Source organism: Mytilus edulis, chromosome 4 (assembly GCF_963676685.1).
Source record: "Mytilus edulis chromosome 4, xbMytEdul2.2, whole genome shotgun sequence".
NCBI lineage: Eukaryota > Metazoa > Mollusca > Bivalvia > Mytilida > Mytilidae > Mytilus > Mytilus edulis.
The window spans coordinates 89,576,651-89,594,869 of NC_092347.1; the positions used below are offsets into that span (position 1 = coordinate 89,576,651).

The following is an 18,219-nucleotide window of genomic DNA, read 5'->3' on the forward strand; positions in this document are numbered from 1 at the left end:
TATTGTAAGTTGTGAACAGAAAAATATAAAAATAAGAACATATTTAAATCATTAAGAGATAAATATGCTCATTTTAAAGAAATACATATCACAATGAACTGATTAAATATGGAGATGATAATATGAAATCCGCACTTTACTACAACAATTGTTCACTTCCGGAATTTGATGCAGACTGAGATGGAAAATCAAACAGCTCTTAGTAACACTCCAATAATTAGTTCTTGTCCGATTCCAGAATATGTTCTTGACGACCTGTGTAGGTCAGTCATCAAGCTAGATTTTTCCAAGAGTAAAAATAGAAATCACATTCTTATTATTCGGCGAAAAGCTAAGCATATGTCCATGTTTGCATTCCAAAAAAAAATGATTAAAATAAACACAGGCACTTGTTTGAGTTTCTATCCATGGGAAGATTAACTATCCATTCATTAGCAGTATATATGGTAAGTCGACCTTCCCATGGAATGAAAAAAGTGCCTGTGCTATATATACTTAAATTGGCAGATCCAAATCATTGTTGATATTAAGATAATTCAGGGGGTTATGCAATAATTCTCAGAAAATATTCATGTACAGTTAGCTAAGCATATAAACCAAAACAGAGTACCAAATTAAATACATTGTATGTAAGGTTGAATTTGACCCTGTCCTGTCTGATTGATAATGTGGCCATGGGTAATAATTATTTAAGACACTTTGGCACCTTGTTTTTAGTCCCAGATTACTCTGACGTCTAACAGCTGTTTTGCCAGACAAGCTGGGGCCATGGGACGTCAGAGCTCATCCCATATCACAAAGTGGATATTGGCCCGTCCAAAATAGATGGGCTGCTTCGTCGCTTCTGGTGCCAATGTCCTAACCTTGGAATTATATGAATTGGCTATCAATTTGTTCATTTTTCATATATCTCTTCATTTATGTAAGTTTCACCTACCTGCCACTCTTTATTTTCTCGTATTTAGACAGTTTTCACAGTGACCCATATTTATATAATTCCAAGGCCGTCCGTTGGCATCAGAAGGGACGAAGCAGCGCATCTATTTTGGAAGGGCCAATATCCACTTTTTGATATGGGACAAGCTCTGACGTCCCACGGCCCCAGATTGTCTGGCAAAACAGCCAATGGACGTCGGAGTAATCTCGGACTACTTGTTTTAAGAGAAAACAACACCATTTTGGCATCAGGACAAAAGTTTAGGGACCAAGTCAAATAAGATCCTAGTTTTGGATCTCTATATTTGTCTGCCATAATATTTACTTGACATCAAGTAAGTTCCTATAACTAGCTAGCAAGCTGTCAAATTAAGAGAAAACATGGAAAATGTCTAACGTTACAAAAAGAAAAGTGATTGTTGCATGACATAAATTGTTCAAGTTGCAAATTCACAGGTCAAGTGTATCAGAGCTCTAAATAGTGACAAGGTCTATTTAATGTGAAGAAGAAAATAATAAGAAAAAATGAGCAAGGACTACATGTATTACATTTTGTTAATGGTTAGCAAAAATTGCCAGCTGCCATTTTGTTTTGAAAACTTGGGAGCCAACTTTAGAGCCAGCTAGAGTCTTGATTCTCTGTCAAAATTGAAACCATGTTCAATTTGAATTTCTTGTGCACTACAATCATATAACATGATACACTAAGGTAGTTAATATGCACATATTGCATATATGGTTTATATGCATGGACATCATTGTACATGAACAAAACATGTCATGATGTATACTTTTATTTTTCTTTGTCAGTATTTCATTGTACAGATTAAAACAAAGCAGCTGTATTTCCACAAAACAGCATATTGTATGAGTTTATTTGAATGTTTATGTCTCCAAATAGTGTCTAATTAAAGGGAAATTCAGCGATTTTTTACTTATCATCTAATTATGTTCATCTTAACATAAAAAACACATTTGCAAAGTTTTAAATTTATAGTCCTTCTAATAACGGAGAAAATCAAGTATTTGTAACTTTTTTGGTTGAATTCTCGAGTGGGTCGTGACGTATTAGCCCGATTTATTGAATTCTGGGAAAAAATAAAATCTGTTTAACTCTTATAGCTTATCGACAATATACGTAATTAAAAGCGCACAGCTGACGAATGGTCGAAGTTATTAACCACAATTTAAGAATGAACGAAAGTGAATATGCATATATATATCGTTTTGTATTGATTGAATTAAACTCCTATAAAATTATCTCTAGTAAATGTTTTTGAATAAATTTAATTAATTATTGTTGAGATTTTTTTCATAAAATATTTATTGAACATTTTTACTGATATTGAACTGAAAATATTTCAATTCTTTTTACCGTTATTGTTTTGATAATCATTTCAATGCAACTAATGTGTGAGCAGAGTGTGTATATTATTTTGTAAAGGTCACTGTATATTTCTCGGCTTGAGGTCAATTCGTTTACCTTATAGCTATTTAGCCGCAGGTGTGAGTTCAAGCGTACACAGGTATAAATGTTGTTATTTGGAAAGGATAAACAGAAAGAATTAGAAAGAGTATATGCTGCCATGATGTTAATACACTAAGATTTAATACACGATGAGAATAAAGATACAATAATTAAATTGTGTAAATTAATTGAAAATAAAATTCTGATTCGTAATTCCGAAAGTGTATAAAAATAAAAGGAAACAATTTTTGATTACTTTCTTAGCGGCAATTGGCGTGAAGATTCAAATATGAAGCAAAAAATAGTAGTTTTAATCTTTAATAAAAACTAAATGCAATATTACCCAATTTGATATACCATTGTACATCTGTTTGATATCTTGTACAGATAAACGACAGAATTACCATACAAGCATTTATAGTCAACACAATCAGAAAGAGTTCCCATCGTTAGACGGGGAATATGAAGGCTTCCAAGAATGAACAAGTGACATGTCTAACTCTGAACAGTTAGAAAACAGACTATCGACATCGACCGCTTGTTCTTGATATTTGAAACTGTATGCATATATATACGTATACGTTTATGATATAGTGATGAGTTCTTGCGTCTGACAAAAACTAAATTCCTTCATGGTTATATCTTGCCATACGTTTATATTGGTTTGTAAGGTGATTACTCAAAATCGTTATTTGAAAATCCTGTTTGTGAGATGTAGATTCATTTCAATACAGAAATTTCGTCTATATATTTCACAAGTGTATAACACGGAGAAGCTCTGAAGGTTCATTACTCCCATTTTGTTTGGGTGTGAACCATCGATGTTTACAGCAATATCAAAGAATAAGGTGAAGATGGTAGAAAGAACTATGGGCGTCATGTGGCAAATATTACATGCATATCGGACAATGAGTTGTCAATCTGTATGAAAAGATTTCCAATACAACTATATTATTGAGAAGGAATGTTTACATGCTATACTCTCGTACTAGTATTACAGGGTTCTTGTGGCGTTCACCTTAGACACACATCGTTTTAACGATGTTTAAAAAAAGACAGAACCAATTTAATGTCATATTTCCCTATTTTTTAAATATAACTAAATTCTTTTTTCTGACAAGAATATCCCTATTCAGCGAACAAGTAATTTATTCTTTTTTCTGTTATTGAATACCAAGAAAGAAAATAAATCCCGAAATTAATTTGAAACTTTGATACTCAAAAGTTTCCCAGCAAAATATTCACATCCCCTGGGGATAATTAGTGTTCGTCCAGTGGCATATATAACAATTGTGATGACGAACTCCTTCCTTTGTTTGAGAACAATCTTATTGAAATATAAATCTGTGATTTTCCTAGGTCCACAGCTTCAATGAACCAAAGCAAAAGTTATACATCGACCTGTATTTAAATCAAATTGGTTCTCTTCTTCTTTTGGTATACAACTGTAGTCTATCGACATTCGATGATTACATACTGTTGGCATACGTGGACTAGTCTATTTTCAACACTTTTACCCCTTTTTATTCAAAATATATGTTTTTTTCTTATGTTCAATGTATACACGTATATATTTTAAATTGCGCTATAGTTCCGTAACTTTCTATCCAGTCGTATAAACGAATCGTCGGCAAGTGCATACATTTTTTTAAATCAATATTTCTGGTCTGTTCCAATCTGTCCTTCACTATTGACAATGACTATATATTACATTTTCCCAAATTCACTCTTGGAAAAAATATTTAAATAGATTTTAATTTCATCAAATCTTATTTTTTGGGTATTATTTATATTTTTATGAATTATATTCTTTACACCAGAAATGTTATTTATAAACAAGCGTTTGAGTTTAGTAATGACAAGTAAGACAGAGTTGTATATTATACATCTGATAGTTCAAAATGGAAAGTTATAAGTTATAAGTTATCAGCCGTGTACACTGATCAATACCTGCAGAAGTGAAACGATGCATGAACTTGCAAGCCCGACAGGAAATGGCTTGAATACCTGGACGTGTCACCTCACACCCCTCACAATACCTTTGGAAGTAATACCTTTAGCCATGCTGGTGATCAAATGAGGGAAGATCAAAATATATTTGAAAAAAGTTTATTACTTTAAAGAATTATGAACAAATTTGATTTTCGAAAACAATTTTCACGGAACACTTAATTATGATTTCAACTTTGACTTTTCACCTAATTCCAATATCAACAGTTTAAAAACGACAGACCATGGTATTTAAAAAAAAAGTAAGAATATTTTCCGTATCAAGTTAGTTAGTCGGATTAAACAACCGTACGATTGACAAGATATCGACACGCAATTACGACTACATCGGTTACTGTAGTTTTGTTTCTTTGTGGTTTATAGACATATCGTTTTTATTCATCGGGAAAGAAGACAAGATGGCGGATCTCGGAGAATTGATACTCTAAATTTAAAATCGATGGTGATCGCTTATCTAGCGGAATAAAACTTTAATATCTATGAATTTGAGCATTTTTATAAAGAATGAACATAATATCAATTTTTGATTTTTTTGCGAAGTTTCCCTTTAATGAGACTTATACATGTTATATAAAATCTGATTTAACATTATGGAAAGAAAAAAAAACAGATATCAATATTAAAATCCTTACTTCATGTACTTAAAATATGCCACTCTGTGGTTAACATGGTTTAAGTTTCAAAAAACTATAATAACTTTCTTAAACCATGTAAACTATTCTGGATTTGTACCAAACTTGGACAGAAGCTTGTTTATGATCAAAAGCTGGTACAAAAATGTATCTATTAGGAAATTTTGTAAAAATTTATTTCCTGTTTTCCATTTATATAATACTTATAAATGGACTTAGTTTTCTTCCAGTTAAACATTACATACAGTCTGCAATTGAAGTTTTTAAAACATTTATTAAATTCATTAATTACAATTCATAATCTATAGATTTGTTTCCATACTGTATTCATTTTTTTCAAGCACAACTTTTTTCATACATTTCAAACGTTTTATTTCATTAATTGAAAATCTTTAATGCACATTCCCCTATCACACTGAAAATATAGACAACAGCAAAAGTAGGTGAGACACAGGGGTCCATGGAACCCTTACACATTTTTGATTGTTAATCATGCCTACTGATCAGAATCACTAGACTAGATATATACTGATGTAGTATCTTCATACATAGATTTATTTATGTACACCTTAGGCCAAATAAAAATATATGTGTGGTTCCAGTAACCCTACCATCCCTACTTTTTCGGCTTAAAAATAGCCTACCCTAAAGATTTTATTGTCATTTTTCATTAAGCACTGTTAAAGTTAGAATGTTGCTTCCATAGACTCAATATAATAAAAACCCATAAAATAAAAAAAAAATCCCTACCTACCTACCCTAACTTTTTTTCAGATGTAACTAGAACCACACATACTTTTTTATTTGGCCTTATGTACGTATAGAGAGTGAATACAGTCAATCAATAACTGATGATTTAGACAAAGATGTTTACAAAAATAATCATTATATACATGATATATATTTCTTGTTATAAAATAATCATAATTTTTCTTTTTTTCAGTCGTTTCATCATCAACATACCAGAAGAAGAAAGACAGGATTTAATTCGTATTTTCTTCCAGATTGAGTTAGCTCATTGGTTTTACTTAGACTTCTACTGTGCTGAGAATTCTGAACTTAAAACTTGTGGAATCAAAGATTTCTCATCTCAAGATATCCTTATACTAAGTTTCAGAAAATAACATCTTAAACTAGAAACAAGTCTGATTATAGTGTATTTATTGTATACATGTATGTAATAGTATATGAAATATTCATTTAAAAAAAAAGAACAGTGAAAAACAAATACCTTCAAGATTTGTTAGGAGAATTTTTTGAAAACCACAAAATCTTATAAACACAACAATACAAGTTTTCCTGAATTCATTTAAATTGGTCTATTGAAAATAAAAGAATCAGAAGTAGTTGGCTAATTGTTTATTCAGTGAATTAGCAACAGCACAGGTACAACTGTTACAAATATGACACTGAGGTCTGTCAAAAAGTCTGCTGTTATATATATAACATAATAAGGCCTGCATATTCATGATATTTGTACAATGGTATTGTTAGAAAGAAAAAAAAGCTAATCTTACAAATACTTTATACTTGATAATTTTAAACATTCAAACACACTTATTTAATACAGAACAACTCAGTTACACAATTTAGATATGAAATTCTTGTTAACTTTCTATAAACATTTATATTAAAGTGTAAATTGTGATGCTTTATATCTTCTTTAACTACCCGCACTATTTAATCACTGTCCTTTTCTGAGTGGACATGCTGGAGAAGTGGATAAGATTTTGGAGAACTGGAAATCCTACAAGATGAGTGTGCCAACCTATGGAGCCATTATCTTAGACCCAGAAATAAAGCATGTAAGTATCACATAGTCACATTATATACAAATTATTATCCTACAAGATGAGTGTGTTAACTTATGGAGCCATTATCTTGGCAAGAGTTATTGAGTTAAGAGCTTTCAAGTACTTTGTAGGAAGCCACTCAGTGGTTGAGGTGTCAGCTGTTGGTCATAGAATGTGCTCGGTAATGTTTGTAGGAACTTTTCAAACAGTTACTTGGAGATAGAGTTGTTGGTTGCTCATAGAACTTATTCGATAATTGAGTTTGTCAGAACTTTGCAGAAAGTTACTCATAGATAAAGTTGTCAGTCATATATATAACTCACTCAGTACATATAATAGAGTTTGTCAAGATCTTTTCAAAAATTTACTCAGAGATGAACTTGTCAACTATTCATCATGCTCATAAAACTTAATCAGTAAAAGAGTTTGTCAAACACTTTTCAGAAAATTACTCAACGATAAAGGGTGAAGTCATTCATTAAAACTTATTCAGTAATAGAATTGGTCAGTTACTCACTAAAATATAACCATGATGATAACTTCGCTTTGTTCTTGCATTAGACATGTTAGAAATATATAAATACAGTCCACAAGCAAATACTTGTTCAATTTCATTATTTGTTCATTTAAATCTCTGTACATCTAATTCTATACACTACATTTTTACAAAGTTGACAACTAATCAGTATTAAGAACTAGTATTTAATATATGTATTATCTCTCAGAAACAATTTTACTTTTTTAGCTTTTATTAGTACAAGGATTTTGGACCAAATCAAGTTGGGGATTTCCTAAAGGCAAAGTAAATGAGAATGAACCACCATATGATTGTGCTTGTAGAGAGGTATGTATAAATACCTAAAGCCAAGGTAATCAAGAATGACCACCATACGATGGGCTTGTAGAGAGGTATGTATAAATACCTAAAGCCAAGGTAATCAAGAATGACCACCATACGATTGGGCTTGTAGGGAGGTATGTATAACTCCCTAAAGGTTGCACTTCTGTGCCACTTTAACTATGAAATTTAATTTAAAAAAAACAGAAAGTTGATCTGTACTACTATTTTATTCAAAGGTCAAATCATAGGGCTGTGCAGCACATTTTCAACATTTATTTGCCCTGAAATTCTAAACTAAAATTTTTTACTACCCCTATCTACATTTTGGGCCTTACTTAGAATTCATTTGTCAACACTACCATGTGTTTTCATACTGATAACATTCCCAAGTGATGTCTTTGTGAGATAAACATAGAGATCAAATCTGGGAACCAGTATGTAAACAAAAGAAAATATCTATGAATATTATATATATCCCCAAAAGAGGCATGGCCTGTGAAACAGCTGTATTTACATAATGCAACCTATAGACAATTGCAAGGTAAACAAAAATGAACCACCATATGATAGGAGTGTTCCAAATTATATTTGTTTCAATCTAGAGAATCATCTAAAAATCAGATATAAGAAAAACTGGTAAAACAAATTATATGTGAACACATAAATGACAAAAGACATTTAAATATATATACCAGGTTAAATATAGATACTATTGTAGTCTGGGGTAGTCTACAGCAAATGTAATTTATTATAACAAACAATGATTTGGATTAAATACAAAAACATACAATTTTAGTTTCTTGTGTACAATTTGGAAATTAGTTTGGCGTTCATTATCACTGGACTAGTATATATTTGTTTAGGGGCCAGCTGAAGGACGCTTCCGCCAGTCCGGGTGCGGGAATTTCTCGCTACATTGAAGACCTGTTGGTGACCCTCTGCTGTTGTTTTTTATTTGGTCGGGTTGTTGTCTCTTTGACACATTCCCCATTTCCATTCTCAATTTTGATAAAATAAAATAAAATTGTCCAGTTTTTGTGATGATGGGAATGAAACTTTTCAAAACTTTAAACTAAGCATGTAATAGTTATATCCATTCTGGTACACATGTTCATATAGCATGCAGCTGTGAAATACTTTCTACATATAATCAACTGTGGTTCTGTAATATTCAGGGGATTGTTGATACAAATCAGTCATCAATAGATAAGGTGTAGTATGAGTGCCAATGAGACAACCTTCCATCCATGTCACAATGTATAAAAGTTAACCATTATAGGTCAAAGTACAATCTTGAAAACTCTTCAACACAGAGCCTTGTCTCATACTGAACAGTAAGCTATAAAGGGACTTAAAAAATACTAGTGTAAAACCATTAAAACAGGAAACACAATTGTCTAATCTATATAAAAAATACGATCAACAAGAAACACTTATGAACCACATCAACAATTGACTGAACATCAGGTTCCATAGCCTTAAGATTTATTTTTTATTTTTCAGGTGTTAGAGGAAACAGGGTTTGACATCACCAAATTGATAGACAGAAATGAATATTTAGAAAATCATTTCAACGATCAGCTGAGCAGACTATATATAGTACCAGGAGTTCCCCTTGATACCAAATTTAAACCAAAGACCAGGAAGGAAATAAAGGTGAGTGTAGTTTACTCTATAACCTATTTTTGTGATTAAGCTTCGTAATTGTTTTACGCCAGTTAGTCACAAGCTTTTACTTTTTGCCCTTTTCTTGTCTATGTTTTAAAACTTCTATTTATAGAAAATTAACATGAGGGGATATTTTCTCAATTTTATCTGAATTCCAAAATTTTCAAAAAAGCCTGTTGTGGAAATTTCTACAGTTAAAGTAGAGTTTGCAGTGGTTCTCTTTAGAAGTTGTAAACAAAGACAACAGTAGTATGCCCCTGTTCAATAGTCATATTTCAATGTAACGGAAACAAAACTGGGTCACAAACCAAACCTAGAGAAACACATCAACTATGCAAGGAAAAAAACAACAACAGAACACTGAATTGTTACAAAAACAAATGCCAACATATATAAAAACAAACTATTTGATAACAGCTGAAATATTCCTGACTTGGTACAGGACATTTTAAGTAACTCCCGCTTATATGGCAATGTTAAAAATACTGCAAATATGACATCATTGTAAAGGTAAACATTGAACATATTAGTATTTAAGGCTTTACAGTGAATTTGTAAACATTAAATGGGTTGACATTTCAGACTTTCAGCGGTTCTTAAAAGAATTTGTTAACATTGAACATGTTTATATTTCAGAGTTTCCACTGGTTCCCTATATACTAACATTGAACATGTTTATATTTCAGAGTTTCCACTGGTTCCCTATATACTAACATTAAACATGTTTATATTTTAGAGTTTACAGTGGTTCCCTATATACTAACATTGAACATGTTTATATTTCAGAGTTTCCACTGGTTCCCTATATACTTACATTGAACATGTTTATATTTCAGAGTTTCCACTGGTTCCCTATATACTTACATTGAACATGTTTATATTTCAGAGTTTCCACTGGTTCCCTATATACTTACATTGAACATGTTTATATTTCAGAGTTTCCACTGGTTCCCTATATACTAACATTGAACATGTTTATATTTCAGAGTTTACAGTGGTTCCCTATATACTAACATTGAACATGTTTATATTTCAGAGTTTACAGTGGTTCCCTATATACTAACATTGAACATGTTTATATTTCAGAGTTTCCACTGGTTCCCTATATACTAACATTGAACATGTTTATATTTCAGAGTTTACAGTGGTTCCCTATATACTAACATTGAACATGTTTATATTTCAGAGTTTACACTGGTTCCCTATATACTAACATTGAACATGTTTATATTTCAGAGTTTACAGTGGTTCCCTATATACTAACATTGAACATGTTTATATTTCAGAGTTTACAGTGGTTCCCTATATACTTACAATGAACATGTTTATATTTCAGAGTTTACAGTGGTTCCCTATATACTTACAATGAACATGTTTATATTTCAGAGTTTACAGTGGTTCCCTATATACTAACATTGAACATGTTTATATTTCAGAGTTTACACTGGTTCCCTATATACTAACATTGAACATGTTTATATTTCAGAGTTTACAATGGTTCCCTATATACTAACATTGAACATGTTTATATTTCAGAGTTTACAGTGGTTCCCTATATACTAACATTGAACATGTTTATATTTCAGAGTTTACAGTGGTTCCCTATATTCTAACATTGAACATGTTTATATTTCAGAGTTTACAGTGGTTCCCTATATTCTAACATTGAACATGTTTATATTTCAGAGTTTACAGTGGTTCCCTATATCCTAACATTGAACATGTTTATATTTCAGAGTTTACAGTGGTTCCCTATATTCTAACATTAAACATGTTTATATTTCAGAGTTTACAGTGGTTCCCTATATACTAACATTGAACATGTTTATATTTCAGAGTTTACAATGGTTCCCTATATACTCACATGTTTATATTTCAGAGTTTACAGTGGTTCCCTATATACTAACATTGAACATGTTTATATTTCAGAGTTTACAATGGTTCCCTATGTACTTACATTGAACATGTTTATATTTCAGAGTTTACAGTGGTTCCCTATATACTAACATTGAACATGTTTATATTTCAGAGTTTACAATGGTTCCCTATATACTAACATTGAACATGTTTATATTTCAGAGTTTACAATGGTTCCCTATATACTTACATTGAACATGTTTATATTTCAGAGTTTACAGTGGTTCCCTATATACTAACATTGAACATGTTTATATTTCAGAGTTTACAATGGTTCCCTATATACTTACATTGAACATGTTTATATTTCAGAGTTTACAGTGGTTCCCTATATACTAACATTGAACATGTTTATATTTCAGAGTTTACAATGGTTCCCTATATACTAACATTGAACATGTTTATATTTCAGAGTTTACAATGGTTCCCTATATACTTACATTGAACATGTTTATATTTCAGAGTTTACACTGGTTCCCTATATACTAACATTGAACATGTTTATATTTCAGAGTTTACAATGGTTCCCTATATACTTACATTGAACATGTTTATATTTCAGAGTTTACAGTGGTTCCCTATATACTAACATTGAACATGTTTATATTTCAGAGTTTACAGTGGTTCCCTATATACTTACATTGAACATGTTTATATTTCAGAGTTTACAGTGGTTCCCTATGTACTAACATTGAACATGTTTATATTTCAGAGTTTACAATGGTTCCCTATGTACTAACATTGAACATGTTTATATTTCAGAGTTTACAATGGTTCCCTATATACTAACATTGAACATGTTTATATTTCAGAGTTTACAGTGGTTCCCTATATACTAACATTGAACATGTTTATATTTCAGAGTTTACAGTGGTTCCCTATATACTAACATTGAACATGTTTATATTTCAGAGTTTACAATGGTTCCCTATATACTAACATTGAACATGGTTATATTTCAGAGTTTACAGTGGTTCCCTATGTACTAACATTGAACATGTTTATATTTCAGAGTTTACAATGGTTCCCTATGTACTAACATTGAACATGTTTATATTTCAGAGTTTACAATGGTTCCCTATGTACTAACATTGAACATGTTTATATTTCAGAGTTTACAGTGGTTCCCTATATACTAACATTGAACATGTTTATATTTCAGAGTTTACAATGGTTCCCTATATACTTACATTGAACATGTTTATATTTCAGAGTTTACAATGGTTCCCTATGTACTAACATTGAACATGTTTATATTTCAGAGTTTACAATGGTTCCCTATGTACTAACATTGAACATGTTTATATTTCAGAGTTTACAGTGGTTCCCTATATACTAACATTGAACATGTTTATATTTCAGAGTTTACAGTGGTTCCCTATATACTAACATTGAACATGTTTATATTTCAGAGTTTACAGTGGTTCCCTATATACTTACATTGAACATGTTTATATTTCAGAGTTTACAATGGTTCCCTATGTACTAACATTGAACATGTTTATATTTCAGAGTTTCCCCTGGTTCCCTATATACTAACATTGAACATGGTTATATTTCAGAGTTTACAGTGGTTCCCTATATTCTAACATTGAACATGTTTATATTTCAGAGTTTACAGTGGTTCCCTATGTACTAACATTGAACATGTTTATATTTCAGAGTTTCCACTGGTTCCCTATATACTAACATTGAACATGGTTATATTTCAGAGTTTCCACTGGTTCCCTATATACTAACATTGAACATGTTTATATTTCAGAGTTTACAGTGGTTCCCTATATACTTACATTGAACATGTTTATATTTCAGAGTTTACAATGGTTCCCTATGTACTAACATTGAACATGTTTATATTTCAGAGTTTCCACTGGTTCCCTATATACTAACATTGAACATGGTTATATTTCAGAGTTTACAGTGGTTCCCTATATTCTAACATTGAACATGTTTATATTTCAGAGTTTACAGTGGTTCCCTATATTCTAACATTGAACATGTTTATATTTCAGAGTTTACAGTGGTTCCCTATGGATGCATTACCTGCACATAAAAGAGACATGACACCAAAGATGTTAAACATGACACCAAATAATTTCTTTATGGTTATTCCTTTTGTAAAGTAAGTTTTGATAGCTTAATAGATGGAGATTCTTGTGGTCTTTTATCAATGTACATTATGAACATGATAAATGATCAAATTCAAAATACTCGTGAATATGTCATCCACTTTCATGCATAGTGAAAGGTATATATACTAGAAACAATTCTTTTAGAGTGATTGAACTACAATGTATATGAAATAAATGACAAATGTATAATCTCTTGCATTTCATTTATAATGTAATTAATCATTTGGATCTGACATATAGTTGTACTTTAATTTGTTAATTTTGTAAAGATAGACCTGATTTTAAATGAAAATGAACAGCATTTTGTAAAACAGATAAAACCATGAACCCTAAGAAATAGAACAAATATTTTGGGTACTGTAAAGGTTTATATCTCTTTCAGATATAATACTTATTATTATTTTATCAATCAACAAAGCTTAAATGTATATTATTTACAGGTACATGTTTTATGAAGAGAAATTTTGATGTGATACTTTAAGACCATATTGTTTGCCTCATTTATTTCAATAACTTTTTTAATTTTTATATATTTCCCTCCACCAGAAATATTAGGAAATGGATCAGAAATAAAGTGTACCCACAAGAAACAGATTCAGATCCACAAGGCCATATCAATCTACAAAAACAGATGAAAAACAAAGAAAGAGAGAATAAAAAACTTAAACTACAGCAGTATTTTGCTCAGCAGTGCCAACAGGAATACCAAGAATTATATCCCCTGAAAGAGGGTCCACAGAACAGCACAAGATCAGTATCTCCTAGGAAAGATACATTTTATAAATCTAGGCAACAACTGTCACCTGTTCAACAGAAAACACCTAAATTATTGGTTAGTATCAGGGCTTCCAAAATGGTCATATATTCCGGTCATTTGTATAATGTCCGGTAAAAGTCCGGCTGGGCAAAGCATGAAACGGTCATATACTTTTTAGTTTTCAAGGATTTTTCGGTCATTTTTACATAATTCACGATCTTTTTGACCCAACCTTTTGCCTTTAACATCAACACATTTCCGGTCATAAATGTGACAAGATGATTAATTACTATCAAAACAACACCTACTTCAATACTTTCTAAATTTAATCAAGGCTAATTAGTAGTTGGACAGCTGAAATCTACCTGTTCAGGTGACAGGTGAACTATGTTCAGTACCGGACATCGTATAAATTGATTGGTTTATTCACAATTATTTTCTTACATTTCAGAGGTTTTTGTCTAATTGATTTAGTCCAAAAGATTAAAATTATTAGAAATTAGTATATTAATATGATTTGATGAAAAATTTAAAAAGGTTTTAAATAAAAAAAATCGTCAGAACTACATCGTATGAACTAGAACACGTGTGCGCATGTGCACAGGTGGGAAATTTAATAATGCATCCTACATTTCTTTAAAAATGCTAAAATTATCAATGAGACCTGTATCTAACGTTCAAATCAAGTATTTTGTTGAAGAAATAACGTGGAAAGAGCTTCTTCTCTCAGTCGTGCTTTGTAAAACGTACACGGATTTTACGTATCCGTTTATGGTCCATGTTTTACCATTGTCAAGTCAACTTCCGGTTGAAAACGAAAGTAAAGTTTTTGACAATGTCATTTTGCACAAATAAAAAGTCTACGGCAGATATGATCACGCTGATGTGCACACTTTGAATGATGCACTGCCAATTTAACAGTAACATCCTAACATCAAATTCATATCATATCAAAGTAAAGTTTAAGATCGTTTTTTTTTAATGTAATGTCAATCATTGGAATGGCCATCTGATTACCATAATTGCCTTTTGTGACTAAGTCTTAAGGGATTAAAATCGGGATCAGATATGAAATGTCCGGCTGGCTCAAATATTTTTTGGAAGCCCTGGTTAGTATACAGAGTAACATCTCTCTTAAAGATTGTTTACAGAGTAAGACAGAAACAGAAAACAATTGAATTATAAGTAAGAATATAGAGTTAAATCTTCTAAAAAATAGTATGAGGAAAGATAAATTGGATTAATCTAGACAGTAAGGGTCACCTGGGCAACACAAACACCATAAATTATTGGGAAGTATATAATAGAGTTATATCCCTTGAAAGATGGTTAACATGGAAGATAAATTCTATAAATCCAGAGAGCAAGGGTCACCTTTTCAACTGAAAACACCTTAGTTATTGGTTAGTATATGAAATTATATTTGGGAAGTATATAATAGAGTTATATCCCCTAAAAGATTGTCAGCATGAAAGATTTTTGGGACAAATTTCAGTCATTATAGCATACATTCTGTAGAACCCTCAATAAATAGAACAGTTGTGATTTTTTGGACATCTTCTAGTCCCTATGTGTAAGTTCTATTTTATGGAACCATGATTATATAGACCACCATTGAATGATGTTGGGATCTATGTTAGTCCCTGTAGTGTGGTTCTTTACTATGAAACCCTCAATGAATAGAGAATCATTGATGCATGGAAAACATTTTATCCCTGTTGTGTAGTTCTATAAGATAGAACCATAATGTAAATAACATAATTTTAACCTCGTCAAAAGGAGGTGGTTGTACTAATTTGCCCGTCTCTATTTGTCCAATGAAATTTATGTTACATTTTTCTCAGAGATTCCTGAAATTGGAACCAAACTATTCAGTGTGATACACCTGTATCAACTTCATATTCACTAAATACTTATATATTTCTAAAATATTATATAATATTGTATGAGATTTTCAATGTAATTTTTCTAGGTAAAGAATAATCAGAATTCTGTTATCATGCTTGCTTTATGTGAACACCATTTTATATTTGAAGCAAATTTTCCATTGCTCTTCAACCACCTGTTAACTGAGGTTCTAATAATTCAGTGGTATTATTAGTAAACAGTATTTCACAATTGTTCTTGTTAAGTCCATCTAGTGTACCGTAGTTCTATACTACAAAATCCTAATTGAATTGAAGATTAGTGATTCATGGGACAACCTTTAGTCTATTTATTGTAAATTGTATACTATGGAACCCTCAAAAGATAACCATTGATTTTTGAGTCTCGTAAAATAATATTTTTTTTCCAGAACCGAGATGGTACAATATCAGGAGGAGGAGGTACACCAAGAAGAAGTTTAGCAAGTCAGTTTGATAATCAGGGTAGGTATCAACTATAAAGCTTGAAAAGAAATGTGTTGAATAAACAGCATGACTTTTAATATTTTGAAAGAAACTTTGGCTATAAACACAAGGCACTATATTACATACAATTTAGTTGGTTGTCTGTTCATGAATATTTATGACATGCAACCATTTGTTTGCACTTTAAAACCATGGGTTCATCCTTTCGACTATCAAGAAGCCTTAAGACTAGACACTTTTATTCACAGATAATTTAATGTAGTGAGTGAGAATATAAGCAAATAAATATTATCCCAGATAATTTGAAATACTATTGAGGTAACTAAAAATGTTTGTTATATTTGCATCACCTGCTTTTAAAATAAAGTAACAACTATTAAAACAGATATCTGTTTTAATGTCCATGCAAAATTAAGATGAACAAAGATGTGATGGCACAATATTCCTTTTACTGGGTGAATTTATTGGATTAAAGATTAATAAAAAACCATTTACCAGGTTTGTTTTAAAGTGTAATTTTGAGTTACATGTATATTTACAGGTTCAACTTCCAAAGAAAGACCAGACTATAGACAGCCACAAGAAAAATCTGACTTTTTTAACAGAATGTCAGGGAATCCTGATACTCCTTTAGAAGCTCAGGACAGAACAGAATTCTCAAACCGTCCTACAAAGGATAATCAAAAACGTTATGACAGAGCTAACCAGAACAGACCAACATATAACAAACAATTATATGAAAAGACAGGGAATCCCTTACAGGATAGACAGAGACAATCCCACAATAGTCCCAGGGTGAAACCCCATCATACAGATAAAAATAGAACATCTTTTACAAAGCCCTATGTTCAAGATAAGAAATTTGTCCCAATAACTGACCCAGATGGGCTTGGTTCAGAATCGTGGCTGAACTTTAAACTTGATATTGATGCTGTTATGTCTTGTTTAGCATAATTTGAAGTAATACTTGAGTTAACTTGTGCCATCTGCCATGATTAGAAATGTGGATGAATTCTTGTGTTAAACTTCATATTGATGGAGTTGTCTTGACAAGCTGCGTAGTATTTGTATCTTTGTAACTAATAGTGTAATAAAATGTAAAGTACTAGTTATTGATACTGTTATTGTATTAAAAATAGACGAAATGCACACATATTTTTAATGTCATAATTCTACTGTTGCTATGGTTCCCTTTTTTCAAAATTTGAATTCATTTGATGTTATATTTTATGAACTGTAGACAGGTTTGTGCTATACTCTACATTAATGCAGTACCACACATTGTTTGCAAATAAATAACATGATAAGAATCTAATTTAATTAAATATATGTACTATGGACTTCTTAGATATACACACATCCATTATATGTTAAAGGTTATATGACAGTAGTCAAAATATTATGAAATTAGAATAAATGCTAAAATTAGGTGCATTTTGGCTGCTGGATTCTAATCATGTCTGTTTGGGTTGCCCATACAATATAGTAAATATAACAAAACAATATGAAATTGTCATACTAGTCATAGGCTTAGCCAGCTATAAAACCAGATTTAACTCACATTTATCAGCATAAAGTGTAACAACAAGCCGGGAATATAACACTTTTTAGCTCACCTGGCCCGAAGGGCCAAGTGAGCTTTTCTCACCACTTGGCGTCCGTCGTCCGTCGTCGTCGTCCGTCGTCCGTCGTCCGTCGTCGTCGTCGTTAACAA

The 18,219-nt window shown here is 31.3% G+C and overlaps 1 protein-coding gene across 1 annotated transcript; it reads left to right on the forward strand.

Annotated features, from left to right (window-relative positions):
* The first annotated feature begins 148 nt into the window (after positions 1–148).
* On the forward strand, positions 149–17,654 carry LOC139520949 (m7GpppN-mRNA hydrolase-like). The gene is made up of 9 exons (XM_071314054.1): positions 149–263; positions 5,990–6,141; positions 6,724–6,851; positions 7,585–7,683; positions 9,184–9,336; positions 13,278–13,387; positions 13,944–14,229; positions 16,451–16,523; positions 17,047–17,654. Exons 1-9 carry the CDS (start codon positions 169–171, stop codon positions 17,457–17,459), a joined length of 1,509 nt encoding a protein of 502 aa, XP_071170155.1. The 5' UTR covers positions 149–168; the 3' UTR covers positions 17,460–17,654.
* Positions 17,655–18,219: the final 565 nt, after the last annotated feature.